The following is a 19,062-nucleotide window of genomic DNA, read 5'->3' as shown; positions in this document are numbered from 1 at the left end:
AAAACGTTAAAAAAATGAGCCCAATTTGTCGAGCCGTTCTTGAGTGTTACAATTAGCAACACAATATGTGGCGATTTGTTACATTGATGTAGTATGTTTAATGTAAGATATATGCTTTCTGGTTGGTCCAAAAAGAAAAACAACCAATCCAAGCAATGTATTCTGTGTGGATAAATAAGTGCTCTACACGCGCCAATGCCCAAAAATACAATAAAGTGGAGCGCATAACACAGACGAATAATGTTTATATCATATTGACCTTCACGGAATCTGGTGACCTTACGGGTATTTAACAAAATCGCAATATTTCGAGCCGTGAGTCACGGTGTGCGCTGGCCGCTCACGGTCGGTGGAGTTGTCTGTTTGTAACGCGAGATGGTTAGTTTTCTGGCTAAAGTTTGTAAACTAAAGCTTTACATTAGTTCCCAGAAGCTAGATATTATTTCAAGGGAACGTTGACAGTGATTCAGCAAAGGCTTCTGAATACTTTAATGTTTAAGTACAAACACATAAAGCAATAGTATAGGTTAGCGTACAACATAATTGAATGGCGACTTTTGGCATTTCATTCATAATATTCAAAGACAAGTTTTTATTTAAAAACATCTCAAATATCGCGCTCATTTGAATAATACATATGCCTTTATTCAATATCTTTAAAATATTTTGTAAATAAATATTTCTTACGTTATTGATTTATGTTCGCCTACCGGCTGTAAATCTTGTCTGTTTGTAGTTCGTAGATGTCGAAAACAGTAAGTTATGCATCCGACTCTAACGGAGGTAAAGAGATCGTAAAACCAATAAACATGTATTATACATAGATGCCCCAAGTTGCCACATTACATAATGTCATGGCGCTGGAAATCTTAATATCAACGGCCGTTGGGTCATAAAAATTTTACAGGTCAATAAAAGTTCGATATTACTTGCGTACACTCATATCTATCAAAGCTGTGATGAGTGTGAAGTTGACTTCTTTGTGGCCAGCACTAGATATCATGTTATACATAATGTGGTAAAAGCTTGTCAAAACATTTTAAGTGTTTGTTTTACCGCTCATACTGTGTCAACATTGTTCACTACGTTGCGTCAACGTACTAAACTAAAGCAGTTATAAGAGCGACAGCAGTTAAAATATAGATACTTGGTGTAAAGCTTCGTGATTCATTTATGTAATTAGAACTAGAATTCCGCTTGACGCCGCTTAACCGACTGACTCATGCAAGGGAAGCAAAATGAATGTGGAGATAGCCAATGTACTTTGACCCCTTCATACCTACATGCAATCACAGAACGACTCGTAGGAGGGCTCTTTGTGAGAGTACGTTCATCTTGCTAAATCATGTGGACTGCCTCGTGACGTCACGGCCCCTGAGATCTGATCGCTTATTGCTTTTTTGTTCGTTTTGTGCCCGCAGCCTGAGACCGGATGACTGTTATTTTACTCGTTTTAAGATGTGTACAGCCATCTTATGACCACATTGGATATGCGAGTGCCGAGTGGAATTGAGCGAGCGGGCACGTGGAATTTCATTAGTGTCATGTGTCTAATGAGATTATCATGCCTGTAGTTACTCACTGCAAATGAATCTGTTAAGATGAGACTTGACTTTCTCTAATATGCGAGTGTTATGCCAATATAGGAGATTCGTTTTCTTTAATAAAACTCCTATTCACTTTTAACAATGGTGGATGCCAGAATATTTCACCTAATTGAAAATGTAAATGATTACATTAAATTCTTAATTCTTTACCAACTATCGTTTCCATGTTGATACTCTTTTATTAATGTTAAAGGCATATTATAGTTAAGCATTAATTTATTGTAGATTCTAGAAATAAAACAGCCAAAAACCAAACATTATAAATTCCAAAACATTTATAAACAAACACATCATCTATTCCAGATTTCAAAAAGGACTGGTCAGATCACGCCCTCTGGTGGCCGACGCGCAACAAATGGCTAGCGCGGCCCAAACACACGCTTGACCAGTATGGTGTGCACGCGGACGCGGCCCTCCACTTCACCCCCATGCACAAACCGCTGAGGATCCAGTTACCAGACCTGAGATATATTGACTGCAAGATCGACTTCTCCATTGACACGTTCAGTGCTGTTGTTCAGCTATGCAAGAGTTTAGGTGAGTTCAAGTTCCTGTAGGGATGTGGAACCTACCAAAAAATAAATATAAAAGGGAAGAAAGAGTATGATATGACAGAAGCAGCTGCAGCGTCGCTTCGAGATTAGGAGCTTAAATTATTTTTCGCAGAAACGATAGACTACTGAGAATGCAGGGATTGTAATGAATAAACGATCTAAATTGGTGGGTGATCTAAATTCGCGATGTTCCTTGTACCCAGTTTAATTTGAGGAGTTAATTTATAACAATAAGTTCCAGTAATTGATTGTATCATAGTTTTAACTTTATTTGAAGAATTTGCAACAAAATTAAAGTAAACAATTAAAAAAAATACCAGGTTCAGTTACAAAGATACAATCCTATTCCTGTAAATAAATAATGTTCCTTGTAAGAATTAGTTTAGACAATTACGTAATATACAGAATTACATAGTCTAAATTTTCAAAGTATTATAACAATTTCAGGTATAAGGCATCCAGAAGAACTATCACTTTGCTATCCCCTCGAACCATCCCATCTAAAGCAAAACTACCAGAACTTGAAAGAAGCTAAGAAGATCAAAGCCTCTCAACCGCCAGACACAAATACATTCATAGCAGCAACCAGGGGCTCTTCGAACAGTCTTGATAGGTCTTTGGCGTGTCCAGCTACTCCACCACCCCCGAGGTCTTTGTCAGCTACTCCAGTGGCTTCACAACAGGTTAGTTTCGTATTTTTCTGATGTTTTTGGTTAATAATTCGATTCAAATTAGCTTCCCATTTTATGATTTTTTCCTATTATTGAATTCAAATGCATCGTACCGTATAAGTATTTGATCAAGTATTTCATATTGTTAAACCTACGTCCTACGCCATGTAAGTTTGGACAGTGATATTTTTTATATATGTCTTGAAATCTTCAGGTAACGCATGATTTCATCATTAAAATAAACTTATAAATGGTCTTGAAATGTTATATTTCGTAATAGATTACTGACGTTTTCAAGATTTCCCAATAACTATTCAATTTTCCTCTCTAGAATGGCACGCTCCGTCGGTACGGTGGTCACATATACAGCACGCAAAGCGACGGGTCAAGCGATGGTGGTTACTGCGGTACCCCGCCACGGGCCGCCTCCATGGACGCACTGGACTCGCTAGCTGACCTCTCGTTGGCTGATTCACCACTCGAACCAGACAGTCAGTCGCGCGAATCGCTGCTCACGCCCAAGTCACTGATGGAACGTGCTAGAATGAATGTCGGGTGAGTAATGATGATGAATAATTAAGTAAGGCTTAAAAAGCAATTTGAGATTTGTTTCTTGAATGTTTGAAACTATATTAAAATATCTGCAATGAAATACAAAGTAATAATGATATCGAAATTTGAACAACTCCAACTCGACAAAAATTGGAATCCTGATTAGAAATATAAATTGTTTGTTTATAGCGAACAGTTAACTGACACAATCAAAAGTTATATTTCGTCTTCCTTTAATTAAAAAAAGAATAACGTGTTTTTAACTCTGAATAAAAAATAACTATTTACCAAACTTATCTACATTGTGTATCAAATGATTATAAAAAATAATATAATTGAAACTAGACCAACCATTTTGTCCGCAGTTGGCTAGACTCCTCCCTCTCCATAATGGAGCAATACGTCCGCGAATGGGACACGCTACAGCTGCGCTTCAAGTTCTACTCGTTCTTCGACCTAACACCTCGGGCTCAAGATGCATCTCGGCTCAACCAGCTGTACCAGCAGGCTCGCTGGCAGATCCTCAACCAGGAGGTGCATTGCACGGAGGAGGAGATGCTGTTATTTGCAGCATTACAGGTAATTATGGGTTTGGGAGGCAGTAGACAATGTTGAGGTCTAGTTTAGGCCTCAGATCACACAATAGAACTGAAACTAAAAGACAAAACAATTAAAAATTGAATTTTCCTTAATCCTATTAAGGAACGTTTATTAGCAACGTTGAGATGAAAACAATGAGCTTCGTAATTCTGACCCAATAGTCTTCCAGCGTCTTATCGTGTACAATATTTTTGTCAGTAACACTTCTTTGTTTTCCTAAAAGTTCTTCTGTAAAATTTCCACCAATCTTTTCCAATTTTCCAGCTACAAATCGAGCTGCAGACCCTAGCGGGTGGTGGTGTAGAAGCAGCAGACGGATCCCACAACAGCAGCGCTGGAATGGCTCCAGAAGACGAGATAGATGCTGCTCTCAGTGAGTTGCAGGTGCAGCTCGAAGGTGGACCACCAGCTCGACCCGATATCACGCATGTACCGGAATTGGCGGGATATTTGAAGTATAGAGGGTAAGTTGAGCTTTTTGAAGTGAAAACTTCTTTAGCGGCGTTGTGTATAAAATCTTAAACTCGCGTCAGGACACGTGGCCTGATCGAAAAAGCGTAAGACAGATTTCTTTTTTTTTTTAGCCCTTATATTCCATGCGTAAGACGGATACCATTCCAAAATATCAAACATGCTGAACGTTAATAATCAAGTTTTCACTTCTGCCGGCACTCCCAGAGTGCAACGAGTCTTTTTTTTATTCATCCTACTACTATTATAAAGGCGAAAGTTTGTAAGTATGGATGTATGGATGTTTGTTACTCTCTCACGCAAATACTACTCAACCGATTACAATGAAATTTAGCACACATATAGAGGGTAACTTGGATTAACACATAGAATAGGTTTTGTCCCGGAAATCCCACGGGAACGGGAACTATGCGGGTTTTCCTTTGAAAACGCGAGCGAAGCCGCGGGCGGAAACCTAGTAATACATAATTCTTAATTTCTTGGGTTTAGCTGCGATATCGTTATCGATATCGTTATCGTTAAGGTTATATACCTATGTGTTTGTGTCTTTGCAATGGAAACAAAATTTGGCAATGATGAAATGGGTTAACTTATCGCAAATAAAGTGGAATAGACTAGTGTACTTTTGCGACAACATGGAAAAATTAAAACACAAAATAATATAACTTCTAATATATGGCCATATGAATAGGTTAAGTACATTCATTATAAATGGATACGTACAAATAGCACGATACTGAAATCAAGTTGATACTTGTTTGAACTATTATGCTATTTGAGTATTTATCAGTATATTTTCTTTATTATATCAGTAGTGACTGTATTAGTCTATTATTATTCATATTTATACATATTGCAGTATTATTTTATTAATATTTATGATATTTTATATATTTTCCATTGAACGTTGTTTGGGGCGTGCTACAAAGAAAGTTTCATGGCGAGTTTTGTGTGTAAGAGTCATTTTGTTACCCCGTGGTGTTATATTTATCCCTTATCTAACATTTTAATTACTTTTCAAGCGATTGTATATATTTTTGATGCGAGTATAATTAAAAATAAATTAAGTTTCGTTTAAGATTTCCTAATTAGTGTGATATCTACTAACAATGTTTTATTTTAATTACTATGTAAATATTTTTGATATTATACTATTTGAGTGTATATTATGACTATATGAAGGTTAAAGAAAATAATAAAAAGGAACACTTACCTTACTTACCTAAAACCGCGTCGCAATGTACAAATTTACTTAGATATAAGTACTTTTCTAAAACTATATTGTTGTTTATACTATAGTTATGCCTAAAGTTTATTTTATGGAACTGACTGGCTGGCCCTTTGACCCAAATCCTGACTCTTTTCCTTTACATTGAATTGACACTCACGTAAAATAGCATGTGGCCTATTTTTCCTTGTGAAAAGTTGCATATTATTCATGAAATGATCGAAAATGAACCTTATTTGTCTGTATTTAAAATACAATTTCCGCCAACAGCCGCCAACGCTTCACGCTACGTGCATACAAACGTGGATGGGTTTCGTGTCGCGATGGAGTATTGCGCATACACAGTTCCAGAGATGCCGCGGTCAAGGGTGATCCGCCCTCGTATGCTGTGGAACTAAGGGGGGCTGAGGTTTGTTGATTATTTTTTAATTAAGTTTTTGAAGTGAAAATTTCTTTAGCGGCGTTGAGCACTTTTTCTGTAATGGGTATAAAATCTTAAACTCGCGTCAGGACACGTGACCTGATCGAAAAAGCGTAAGACTGATACCATTCCAAAATATCAAACATGCTCAACGTTAATAATCAAGTTTTCACTTCTGCCGGCACTCCCGGAGTGCAACCCGTCTTTTTTTTTTTCGTACATTATGTTTACATGAGCCAACGTTGTCAAAGGCACAGACTTTGTTCTTTATTTTTTTACGAATTTTTAGAAGTGTTGTGTTTTTAGATTAATTAGTGACTCTAAAGATGAAAAATTCAACTAAATAGTAGTAATAATTCCTCTCCAAGATGATGTGGTATAATTATTTGAGGTTAATTTTAATTCCGTTTAAAATTTTAATAATAAAAGATTATTCCTTCTTTTAAATTGAAACGGAATAAACATCTATAAATGTTTATACTTTTGCAGGTAACTCCAGACGCTCACCCAGCATCAGGTCGGTACGGCATCAAGCTGGAGGTTCCTTCTGAAGATACCATGCACGAAATGTGGCTGAAGTGTGAAAATGTGAGTTGAAATTATAGATTTTCTTGTTATTTTGTGAATAAAATGTTATTCTGTTAAAATTATGCTCTTTGTCAGAAATCCAGCAAGGGTTTTTGCTTGAAGTACCTTGTTTATTGTATTTGTCAATGGATTATAATTGTCAATTCATAGAAAGGTAGATAAGATAAAATAAACGTAAGCAAATAAGATAATTTTATTAAAGGTCGAATCAACCATGTCATTAACATAAATTAAAAATAATAGTGGGCCCAGTATTCTGCCTTGAAGTACACCGCTTGGTTTACTTTAATAATAGTCAAATTGATGCATTTTGCTTGCATGAAATCTATTTCTTTTGGGATTGCAAATGCATTGTCCCTTGTTTTGTCGATACGAGCAAACCAATCTTATACAATAATTTAATAGGGATTTGTGTGATACAAAGTCGAACGCTTAAGACATATCCTAAAAACATCAATGTCATATTTTTCTCCCATAAATATTTTTGCATATCATTTGGCACAGAGTAAATTGCATAACTGGTGGATGGACAATTAAATTCGTTGCGTAATTTCCAATAGCTTAGTTTAAATTTTTCTTTGGCTTCTCTCTCTCTCTGCAGTGTGTTCACTTCCTTTTTTGGCTGAACTGTTAATAATTATTGTGAGTAATGTTCGATTTGTATGTCAGGAGGACCAGTACGCGGAGTGGGTAGCGGCTTGCCGGCTGGGGTCTCGCGGGCGATCACTAGCCGATGCTGCGTTTGCAAGCGAAGCCAGCACTGTCCGCTCGCTGCTGGCGCTGCAGCGGCCGCAGCCCGGCGCCGCGCTGCACCAGCACAGCCTGCCGCACCTCGACCACCTGCAGCCCGACAACTACCTCGCGCCGCGCTTCCTCAAGAAGCTGCGCAGCAAGGTGAGTGAGCTGCACCAGCACAGCCTGCCGCACCTCGACCACCTGCAGCCCGACAACTACCTCGCGCCGCGCTTCCTCAAGAAGCTGCGCAGCAAGGTGAGTGAGCTGCACCAGCACAGCCTGCCGCACCTCGACCACCTGCAGCCCGACAACTACCTCGCGCCGCGCTTCCTCAAGAAGCTGCGCAGCAAGGTGAGTGAGCTGCACCAGCACAGCCTGCCGCACCTCGACCACCTGCAGCCCGACAACTACCTCGCGCCGCGCTTCCTCAAGAAGCTGCGCAGCAAGGTGAGTGAGCTGCACCAGCACAGCCTGCCGCACCTCGACCACCTGCAGCCCGACAACTACCTCGCGCCGCGCTTCCTCAAGAAGCTGCGCAGCAAGGTGAGTGAGCTGCACCAGCACAGCCTGCCGCACCTCGACCACCTGCAGCCCGACAACTACCTCGCGCCGCGCTTCCTCAAGAAGCTGCGCAGCAAGGTGAGTGAGCTGCACCAGCACAGCCTGCCGCACCTCGACCACCTGCAGCCCGACAACTACCTCGCGCCGCGCTTCCTCAAGAAGCTGCGCAGCAAGGTGAGTGAGCTGCACCAGCACAGCCTGCCGCACCTCGACCACCTGCAGCCCGACAACTACCTCGCGCCGCGCTTCCTCAAGAAGCTGCGCAGCAAGGTGAGTGAGCTGCACCAGCACAGCCTGCCGCACCTCGACCACCTGCAGCCCGACAACTACCTCGCGCCGCGCTTCCTCAAGAAGCTGCGCAGCAAGGTGAGTGAGCTGCACCAGCACAGCCTGCCGCACCTCGACCACCTGCAGCCCGACAACTACCTCGCGCCGCGCTTCCTCAAGAAGCTGCGCAGCAAGGTGAGTGAGCTGCACCAGCACAGCCTGCCGCACCTCGACCACCTGCAGCCCGACAACTACCTCGCGCCGCGCTTCCTCAAGAAGCTGCGCAGCAAGGTGAGTGAGCTGCACCAGCACAGCCTGCCGCACCTCGACCACCTGCAGCCCGACAACTACCTCGCGCCGCGCTTCCTCAAGAAGCTGCGCAGCAAGGTGAGTGAGCTGCACCAGCACAGCCTGCCGCACCTCGACCACCTGCAGCCCGACAACTACCTCGCGCCGCGCTTCCTCAAGAAGCTGCGCAGCAAGGTGAGTGAGCTGCACCAGCACAGCCTGCCGCACCTCGACCACCTGCAGCCCGACAACTACCTCGCGCCGCGCTTCCTCAAGAAGCTGCGCAGCAAGGTGAGTGAGCTGCACCAGCACAGCCTGCCGCACCTCGACCACCTGCAGCCCGACAACTACCTCGCGCCGCGCTTCCTCAAGAAGCTGCGCAGCAAGGTGAGTGAGCTGCACCAGCACAGCCTGCCGCACCTCGACCACCTGCAGCCCGACAACTACCTCGCGCCGCGCTTCCTCAAGAAGCTGCGCAGCAAGGTGAGTGAGCTGCACCAGCACAGCCTGCCGCACCTCGACCACCTGCAGCCCGACAACTACCTCGCGCCGCGCTTCCTCAAGAAGCTGCGCAGCAAGGTGAGTGAGCTGCACCAGCACAGCCTGCCGCACCTCGACCACCTGCAGCCCGACAACTACCTCGCGCCGCGCTTCCTCAAGAAGCTGCGCAGCAAGGTGAGTGAGCTGCACCAGCACAGCCTGCCGCACCTCGACCACCTGCAGCCCGACAACTACCTCGCGCCGCGCTTCCTCAAGAAGCTGCGCAGCAAGGTGAGTGAGCTGCACCAGCACAGCCTGCCGCACCTCGACCACCTGCAGCCCGACAACTACCTCGCGCCGCGCTTCCTCAAGAAGCTGCGCAGCAAGGTGAGTGAGTTGCAAGCAATTACAGCCCGACATACAGCCGACATGCAGCCGACATGCAGCTCGACATGCAACCCGCGACACCTTCCCACTCAATGCAAATATAGTCTAAGATCCCACAGCAGGATTAGTGCGTGCATAGTGTTTTTGCTAAAACCAAAATTTTATGTATATTCATAATGGCGAATATATATCGACTAGGTTGCCAGTAAAATATTTGTGCCGCAAGCATTTTAATAAAAAAAATTTTAATCTATTTTTCGGGAAACAGTTCGTTAACTGCTTATTTATAAATATAATTAACTGAAAAAAAATTGCTTTAATTTGATATATTATGATTCGTAAATGTGCGTTATGAACGTATATAAATGGATCGAAGAGGTTGCGGTCAGGTGAAAAACGGCAACCGTGATTTTTTAGAATCTTTATATAATTTACCGTGATGTAGACTACATTTTATAAATAATATTAATGTTTATAAATTATGTTAATGTTTATAATAAAATAATGTTTTCCGAAAAATCAATTAGAAAAGAAATTAATTAAAAATGCTTGCGGCCAAATTTTGACTGGCAACCTAGTCGATATACAGGATGTAATCTTGGGAGTGTTTTAAGTTAATTTTTTTAGATATTTTTCGTTATATTTTTAAAAACTTATTATTGCCATTTTACTCATTAGGTTAAGTACTTTCGATATCAATTTATGGTTTTTTCATATCTGCAATAGTTACGGAAAAATCACCTGTGCACACTTAACGATTACACCCGGTATATTCTCCTAATTATCAATATAAAATTTTGGTTTTAGCAAAAAAACTATGAACGCACTAATCCTGCTGTGGGATCTCGTACTAAAATTGAAACATCATGCGACTTTACATATTTTTAGCATAAAAGGGCTTGGTTGACTGATGACCAATCTGCATAATCAGCTAAATTTGAGTTTCCGTGTAATTCACTCAAATTTAATCAAAAAAGTAGAATAATCATCATAATTTGGCTGATGATTATTCTACTTCATCAGTCAAATCTCAAATGTATTTCTGTGGAATGCACCGATGTCTGCCATTCAATCTCTGTTTATTTTCCACTTAATATAAAACTAATCAACCCTTAAATGTTTCAGTTCACACAGCGCGTGCTCGAAAGCCACGCAAACGTCAAGGACCTGCCGCTGCTAGAAGCCAAGCTGCAGTACATCAAGACCTGGCAAAATTTACCCGACTACGGGCAGACATTATTCGTGGTGCGATTCATGGGACACCGCAAGGATGAGATCATTAGTATCGCTAATAACCGCATCATGCGGCTCGATCCTAATACTGGGGACCATATTAAGACCTGGCGGTTTAGTACTATGAAGGTAGGTTGAAATTAAAACTTTGTCTATATTTCGAAATGTTTGAATAGGCAGAGGTGTTGGTATAGGATATATTTTCATTTGAATGAGGAAAAAATAGCGAATTCTAGTTTTGATATAATTTCAGCAACATTTATTTTTGCAAATTTTGATTATTGTATTGTAACTATGTATTAGGAGATAGAACTTTTCTTATGTAGTTCTATCTCAATTAAAAACAAAAATTGCTTTCTACAAATTCCCCATGATTATTTATAGTAAAAATATAAATTACTTATTAAACCCGAAGTTATAAATTCAATCTTATCCACAGGCCTGGAACGTGAACTGGGAGATAAAGCACATGATGGTACAATTCGAGGAAGGCAACATCATCTTCTCGGTCCAATCAGCAGACTGTAAAGTGGTTCACGAATTCATCGGTGGATACATTTTCCTATCCATGCGATCTAAAGACGCCAACCAGACGTTAGACGAAGAATTATTCCACAAATTGACCGGAGGATGGACATAAAAACCCACTTTATTTAGAGAATATAATATATTATGTAATACTTAGTATGTACAGACTTATTGACGTGCCTTGTGAAATTATGTATTAAAGTGCCCAAACTTCTAACAGTGTTCAACTAAATAACAGAAAATAATGAATTTTATGAAGAATTTTATTTTGATACTTTTAACATACTATTTTAATATGCATTACTTTTGGAAACAGCACAAGTGTAATAGTCTAAGATGAAATGATAATTCTATAATATATTTTTAGTTATAATGTCTTAATGTAGTGCTTCCAGTAATTTTCGTTAAGCAATGTAAATGCCAAAAATAACTACGCTGAATATCCTTCCACTTTTGACATCACCGTTATATTCATAAGGAATATTTTTAAACATTTTATATGGGCTTTTAGAAATCTAGTGGTAGATAATAAACCATAGAAATCTAAATAACAAGACACATAGAAGTGCTTTAATGTCATAATTCGTATGAAAACCGCTGTCGCCAAAATCAACACATTCAAACCGAAAGCTAAACAGTACACACAAGTAAACTATGCCTTTTATTGGACAGCTTGATTTTAGTGAAAACTAACTTAACTATTAAATTAAGCTTTTGAATATGTATCCTAACGCACGAATTTACGGTTTATTTTAGAATAACATCCCTAAGTATATGAGACTTTTTGCTCCAATACGAACAAACGTGATAATAAGAATGGTCGACTGTGTCATTCATTGTTATTTCGATTACTATGGTGACACTCGTAATACTTGTAAATATTCTATAATTTTAAGGAAAAACGGCATTAATTCTAAAAAAAAATATTTTCCGATGAAATATTATTCCTTTATAAGTATAATTACAACTTGTGGAAGAATTTCCGCAATGGGAACTGCTGAAACACACCATGTATACACTCATACGTCTCCAGAGCAACTGAACAGTGACGAATGCACTGGTGATGTGAAAATCACCTGAGTGGCGACAAGGTCACGCACGCTTACGACTTCTAGTGTCTTGTTATTTAGATTTCTATGTAATAAACACAATACTAAGGTCATAAAGGACAATACAATTTTGACATTTAATATGGTGCTTTGATAAATATTTATGAATTATGTAATATTGTGTGGCCTTAATAAGATTGTCGCTGATTTTTAAGTTTAGTATTTGTCTAACAGCATTGTTAAATAACAGCTTTTATAGATGAATTCATTTATCGATGAATATTAATGTACACTTAAGAATATTATGAATTATCTTTGAGAACTAGTCTCATGGAAGTCGCATATAATGCTAAATTAATGAATGCATAGTTATGTATTAACAATATTTCGCCTATTTTAATATAGAGTTATTGTACAAATGTATGTACACTTTATAAAACACTATCTTTGTAAATGAATGTTAAAATAAATGTAAATGAATAACAACACAAGTTTTGTCTTTTATTTCCTTGAAATATTTTTGGTATAGCAAACCCAAATCCTACTAATATTATGAATGCAGAAGTTTGTAAGAATCATGATGTATGTTTGCGACTATTTCACGCAAAAACTACTGAACAGATTTAAATGGTTGGTATAAACTTGTTTTTTCCAATATTTAAAATTTTATAGGAAATATAATAAAAAACAATTAGTTTAAAATACAAATTTATTGAATTTTATAAACATATAACTACATAGTTCTTCAAATGGAAAGTGGCACAAAAATTTCTGCTGATCTTTTATTGTTGGGACATACTTCCGCCCTAGGGTCATCACTGCACTGCAAACATTCCAATAACCCAGTGGCCCGCAATATGATGACCACAGTTGTATTTTCTTTTTGTAATTGTCAATTTATACAATTTTCCCTGGACTGCCTATCTTAGGTCGTTCCAGGGAACAAAGAGTTCATATATAACTAGTTTTAGGGCAATAAATGTTCCAGTCAGCCCCTGTGGCTTGACTTACTACAGTGGCTTCATCATCCGAACATAGTTGGTAGTAGTTTTTATTATCGGCAGAAGATTGCGTTGTTCATTAAACACTCATACATTGCTCCACAGTGCCAAGTCTACTAAACAAAATTTTTTCCTATTATTGTATTATTATTTAGGTGATAGTGTATAATAATTGAATTTTAAACAGAAGAATTGTTAAAGGAATCTTTGCTTTAACTTGTAAAATTAGGAAAAATTAAACATGGTATAAAAGTATATAATGTACTTAACACTTGAAAACTTTAACCATTTCCTTCCTTCTTATCTTGCAGTTCATTTAATCCAAATAACATTAATTTAATATGGGCTTTAGTTTTGGCAGCTTTATTGATTATTTCTTCAGACTTTTGTTCAAATACTTTTATTCTTGCATCCAGATATTTATTTGCTTCTTCTAAGCTAAATTCTAGGAAGACGTATAATCCTATATTCATTAGAAGACGAGAAGTATCCGGTACAGAAGCCTCCATAAAGAAATTGCATCCCAAGTTCACCTGTGTTTTGAAACCATCAGGGTGTACGCTTTTATCCGTTATAACTTTCAATGAATGCTTCTGCTGTATTAGATCAGATATTTCAGCATTGATTTGTTGTAATTTTAAATGGAGTATACGCAGGTCCTCTTTGAGAACATCGTTGATTAAATTCTCGTATTTAAGGACTGTTTCGTCGATATTAAGCGTAGACATGGCTTATTAGTTATAACATAGTTAGCAAGGATATATTTAGAAGAAAATGTTTGTTTTAAAAACAGTCTCTTTTCAAACAATCCGTATAAATTTAACCAAAATTGTGTTGTATGAAGGAATTAGGAATCTGGAAATGTGCTTTTGATTTTGACAATTGCTAATGTGATAACTGACACTTGACAGTGCGATATTGCAGACCTCTCAGGCAGACCTTTTTTCGTGAGAATCACGGGTGAGAAAACGTAACTTTGTGAAAATAGTCATACATTGCCAGTGTAAAAATCAAATAGTCAATATGATTATTGGTCCAAGATTTCAGAGCTGTAAGACATAATAATTTATTTTCTAAAGCATATAAAGTTTCGGTTCACAGTAGTCTCTATAATCGGATTTTTAATTAAACAAAGTAAACTGACAGCAGCTAATGTCACTTTGGAAAATAATGTTGCCACATTTAAATTTTAAAGTAATAGTGAGGAATTCAGTTCTCATTCAATCAGATGAATGAACAATGAGTGTAAATAGTTCATCATTTAAAACTATAAAATAACATTATTTCTAATTATAATATATAGGTAAACCAGAATCTGATGGCAATTAGGGAAATCAAAATTTTGAGTGTGCAACCCTAGGGAAAATGGACTGAACGATCTTGATACTGCTTATTTTTTAGTTTGTTCTCAATATCATTAGTCACATTACATAAGTGGACAATACTATACTTAATAATGAGATATCCACTTAATATTATGTGGGTACATACTTACATGTATAATATACATATTACTTTTATACAGGTAATACATATTATTATTTACACATACCTATATCTGTATGTTCATTATCATTATGCCATGTGAAAATATCGATGTTATATCGATAGAAAACTAGACTGCTTATAATTTTTTATAAAATAAAATAAAAATAAAAACAAAACTATATTTATTTTCGTAAGTATTAACAGATACACACATTATAAAATTGACTTGGACAGCTTGGACTTGACGAATAGCCGTATTGGAAACTCCTGTAATAAGTTTTCATAAAATTATATTCCAATCAACAAACAATATTATAGTTACCTACATATAATATTTTTTAATTGAAAGTATCAAAGCGGGTAAGTCCAATTTACCAATAAAATCTTCTAAATTGAAAATTGTGATGTGTTTGACCCTTCTTCATCAAATATTTTTCTATACACATTATAAACAACACCTCTTGCTTGTGATCACAGCGGCTTTTTCGACATTTTCGAAGATTTTTTAGACAAAATCCTAAAAATTATTTATCAACTGCAAAAAAGACAAATAATTTGACAACCAATTTGATAGTTGTCAAATAAGTTGCCACATGAAAATCTTTTATTTCTTTAATATAAATATGCCATCAGATTCTGGTAGACCTATACCTATAAAGCTATATAAGATATAAGTTACTAGTAGAATGTATTTAATATTTATAATCATTTTTTTGTTTTTATTTTTACGCTGTTTACGTTATTGTTTTTGTAATTTTTTCGTTAATTGTATCTAACTAATTACGTTGTGTTTGTTGTCATTGTTGTTTATTTGATGTTATATCGTTACACACTAAATATTCACTAGACGATCGATTCAATTTCATTCATTCCCGTTTTTCAATCATTCACTTCGTGACAACGCTATTTTTATTTCATCAAAAACTGATAAACACAGAAAACGTCAGTTTACTTTGTCAAATTAAAAATCCGACTATAGTGTACTTTTTATTATCTGAATGTTTGTGGAGCTCTACCACACAGTATTTTTTTGACCCTTCTTTTGCGACAGCCTAATTTTATTGAATGAATGTATGGATATATACATGACAAACGCAAGAGTAAAACTCCCATGAAGCTCACTATCATACTTTTCGAAAAAATTCAATCTGAATAAAAAGTACCGGTATTTTATATAATTCAATTTTAATTTTTTATTAATTTTTCTACCATTATAACACATTTTTTTGCATTGCGAGCGTCAAGGCTAGCCATAGGGCCAATTTTCGATCCATTCGGGGAAGAGCTGTGACTTCGCAATTTCGAGATAATCGCATAAATAACAAAATTTCATTTCTTTTTTTGTGACTGAACTTTTAAGAATAGGCAAATTATTTTTACTTCAAAACATAGTTATATGTATGGACTACTTCCACAAAAAAAACCGATCGCGAAAAGAGCGGGATTCGCGAGATATTAATTTCTGAAAAAGTACCGGTTCTTTAACGATTTTTTTGTATAAAATCCTAAATCACACTTTATCAATATTTTTATTTCATACTTTCATATAAAGGTAAGTAGGTACCCCAATTACTATTTCTTTTCTTTATTTATATACTTATACCACATTATACTATGAAGAGGATTACATAAATTTGTAAGTTTCCTTGTTTGTAAAATTATTAAAATAAACTTGACCTTGGATTTGGCAGGAAAAAATATGTAGCTAAGGGAGTGAAATGAAATGTGAAAATGTCTAAACTAAAAATACGTCATTTTCATTTGTTAGAATGAGTGAACTGTCTTCAATTTCAGTACAATATGATTCTTCTTCGTTGTGTTCATCTTCTTCTTCATTAAATTGAAATGGTTTCAACATTTCGATAACAGCAGAGGGCAAAGGCAATTTTTTCATACTGTTTTGGCGCATACTCAAACGTGTATTCGATATAACTGGATCGGACGATTCCAATGCCCTATGAAATAAGTCTTCCATTGTGTGTTTTCTGTCGTCTTTTCGGCTGTGATGTTCGCGGTCATATCGCCAATATTTATTTCTGGACTCTCCAGCTTGTTCGGATAAAACACCTACGGGCAGTACCGAGTTTTCTATAATTTCTTGGCCGTGAATAAGGATTTTGTGCATTGTCGTCGTCATGGGGTGCCAGTTGTAATTAGCTACATATTTTTTGGCTAAATTTCTGCAAAAAATTCCGAACTTCGTTGAGTCTACCGGTAGACCGCAGTTAATTGCCACTAAAATTACGTGTATGTCATCTACAAGCCATCTACTTATTCCTAATATGTCTGCAAATATGCCGCGACTTTCCTCATTAGCGAAAACTCTTCGAGCAGTATTTCCGTCATTAGTTGTTCCAGAGTTCGGACGTACAACATCTACTAGTATACCCAGACGATCCCGTATTTGCGCCTGAATTGTTTTTTTTCGGTCTTCAGTAATTATGCCCGCAGGTGACAACTTTGAGACTCGCCACTGTCTTACTCGGGGGTCATTTTTGTATCCCAAGTGGAGTAAGAACTCTAGAAATCTTATAAATGCATGAAGAGGGCTCAGACCATTTTTTATAGCTTCTTTATTAATTTGTGTAGAGAACGCCAAATCCAGGTCATTGAATTTAGTTGCTGTCAACCCGCAAATTGGACACCTTAGTTGAGAAAAGGTATTGTTGATGATATTGTACACCTTGCCATCTATTATACTTAATGTAAGATTACAAATAGTTTTTACTATGAAGCCTTTTGATGTGGCTGCTGCGATAGGGGACAAATTTTTTAATTGTTGTTCAACGTACTGTTTTTCTCTGAGAATAAGAGACTTTGACTCTTTTCTATATTGAATATGTAGAGGCCTGCAAGAGCGATATGATTGAGGTGTTGGATTTACCCAGAGAATTTGACTGCTGCACGTTTCCATGACCTTTAATGGTACGAAGGTTGTGGCAAATATAGTATTTTCATCATACAAAGGATCTTGGGGTGCCTTCTGCTTATATAATGATTGGCCTGTGCTGCCGTCAAAGCCCCAAGAGCCTTCAAATTTACAAGACAATTCGTCCAAATCCATTCGTTCGCAATACGCATTAATGACATCATCACAGAGACTTACAATTCTTTTAAATGTGTGTGCAAGCAGACCTTGTAGCGAAACAGAAGCTTCAACTTCATTTGCCAAGACTCCATCCTCTGGGTAACACTCCAGTTTTGCTTTTGCTACAAGTCTGTACGGTGGAAAAGCTTTAAAACCTCTTTTATTTAAATCTTGTTGTAAAAATTTATATGTTTCGACACTATATTTTCGGTCAATAAGTATACCAAGCGCTTCTTCTGGAGAGTATGGATTACTGTACTGATTTATTTTTGCCAACACTTCAGTTGATTTATTTGCAGACTCCAAACATATCTTTATCACAGCTTCTAAGTCATGGGCACTTTTTTTGCTTAGTTTTTTGTTGTCATGAGATTTAATGACTTTAGTAAATGATGAAATCAGTTTTGCTGATGGTTCATTCTGAATCAATAATTCTAGTGATTTTTGTTTTCTAAGTTGCGTTCGTTTATGAAGTTTTGCATATTCTTCATCTTTATTACAACAGGCAATTTCACGCAAGACCAAGCGATGAGGATCGGGAACTATTGGGTGTTCATCGGCTACCTCAGATGGCACGTCCAAAACCATAGGCGATACATCCAAGACGGCAGGTGGTACATTCACAACCTCAGAAGGTTTCGAAATGACATCTTGAGGAAGATCATTTATAAAAGGCTTATTCAACCAAGCGTTATTTTTTTTTCGAAATTGTGACAAAATTCTGTTGCTATCGTTATATCTTTTCTCAACTTTGTTGATAAAACGGTTTATAGCAATGTTAAAATTTTTCTCCTGTGGTTCTGAAAGGGGTGTATTTAATATAGTTGCAAAAATCGATTTTACAAAAATATTCCTTTCCGATTTGGATAAGTCAAACGGTTTTCCATAGCGACCATGGAGTTTTTTACTCTCTTGATCCAGATATATGTATATATCATATCGAGTTAGTGTATGGCAGCCTGTTTCTACATCTAGCCTGTATGAGGCCACCTCCGAAGGATAAGAGGTTCCAGCTACAGCGTTATCCATAGCCTTTACGTATACAAAACTGTATGAATGGCAGTGAAAGTATTTAATCAAATAAAATAATTGGATTAAAGAAATTAAAAAACAAAGTAAAAAAGAAAAGTCAAAAATCAACAACCAATAAATGGCTTTACAAAACGAAATAGAAGATTTAATTAGGGTTTTGACCCACAACCAACCAACTGAAACGGTTGGACCGATAAAACCAACCGATTTTTCGTTTAAAGCGGATAAAACGC

General features: G+C 37.5%; 2 protein-coding genes across 2 annotated transcripts in view; one reads left to right on the top strand and one right to left on the bottom strand.

Annotated features, from left to right (window-relative positions):
• Nucleotides 1-11,701, top strand: part of LOC149480322 (uncharacterized) — a 48,523-nt gene extending 36,822 nt beyond the window's left edge. The window contains exons 2-11 of the mRNA XM_089706459.1: nucleotides 1,909-2,144; nucleotides 2,609-2,844; nucleotides 3,164-3,387; nucleotides 3,750-3,963; nucleotides 4,249-4,448; nucleotides 5,954-6,092; nucleotides 6,594-6,692; nucleotides 7,362-9,410; nucleotides 10,536-10,772; nucleotides 11,083-11,701. Of these exons, the coding sequence (XP_089562585.1) occupies nucleotides 1,909-2,144; nucleotides 2,609-2,844; nucleotides 3,164-3,387; nucleotides 3,750-3,963; nucleotides 4,249-4,448; nucleotides 5,954-6,092; nucleotides 6,594-6,692; nucleotides 7,362-9,410; nucleotides 10,536-10,772; nucleotides 11,083-11,283 (3,835 nt within the window). The 3' untranslated portion in view covers nucleotides 11,284-11,701. The remainder of the gene's footprint in view (nucleotides 1-1,908; nucleotides 2,145-2,608; nucleotides 2,845-3,163; nucleotides 3,388-3,749; nucleotides 3,964-4,248; nucleotides 4,449-5,953; nucleotides 6,093-6,593; nucleotides 6,693-7,361; nucleotides 9,411-10,535; nucleotides 10,773-11,082) is intronic.
• Nucleotides 11,702-12,915: 1,214 nt separating this feature from the next.
• Uxt (Uxt prefoldin-like subunit) lies at nucleotides 12,916-14,154 on the bottom strand. The gene has a single exon (XM_089706422.1). It carries the CDS (start codon nucleotides 13,947-13,949, stop codon nucleotides 13,503-13,505), a length of 447 nt encoding a protein of 148 aa, XP_089562548.1. The 5' UTR covers nucleotides 13,950-14,154; the 3' UTR covers nucleotides 12,916-13,502.
• Nucleotides 14,155-19,062: the final 4,908 nt, after the last annotated feature.

The sequence above is a fragment of the Colias philodice genome, chromosome 18 (assembly GCF_061535455.1).
Source record: "Colias philodice isolate Cphi_HAF_F1 chromosome 18, ilColPhil1 Martin Lab GWU primary, whole genome shotgun sequence".
NCBI classification, from domain to species: Eukaryota; Metazoa; Arthropoda; class Insecta; order Lepidoptera; family Pieridae; genus Colias; species Colias philodice.
The sequence above is the reverse complement of the archived record's forward strand: the minus strand, read 5'-3'. Positions and strand labels throughout refer to the sequence as shown.

What these genes read in the sequence shown, in the direction of transcription:
- Uxt (XM_089706422.1), bottom strand. Translation starts at nt 13,949, where the DNA reads ATGTCTACGCTTAATATCGACGAAACAGTCCTTAAATACGAGAATTTA.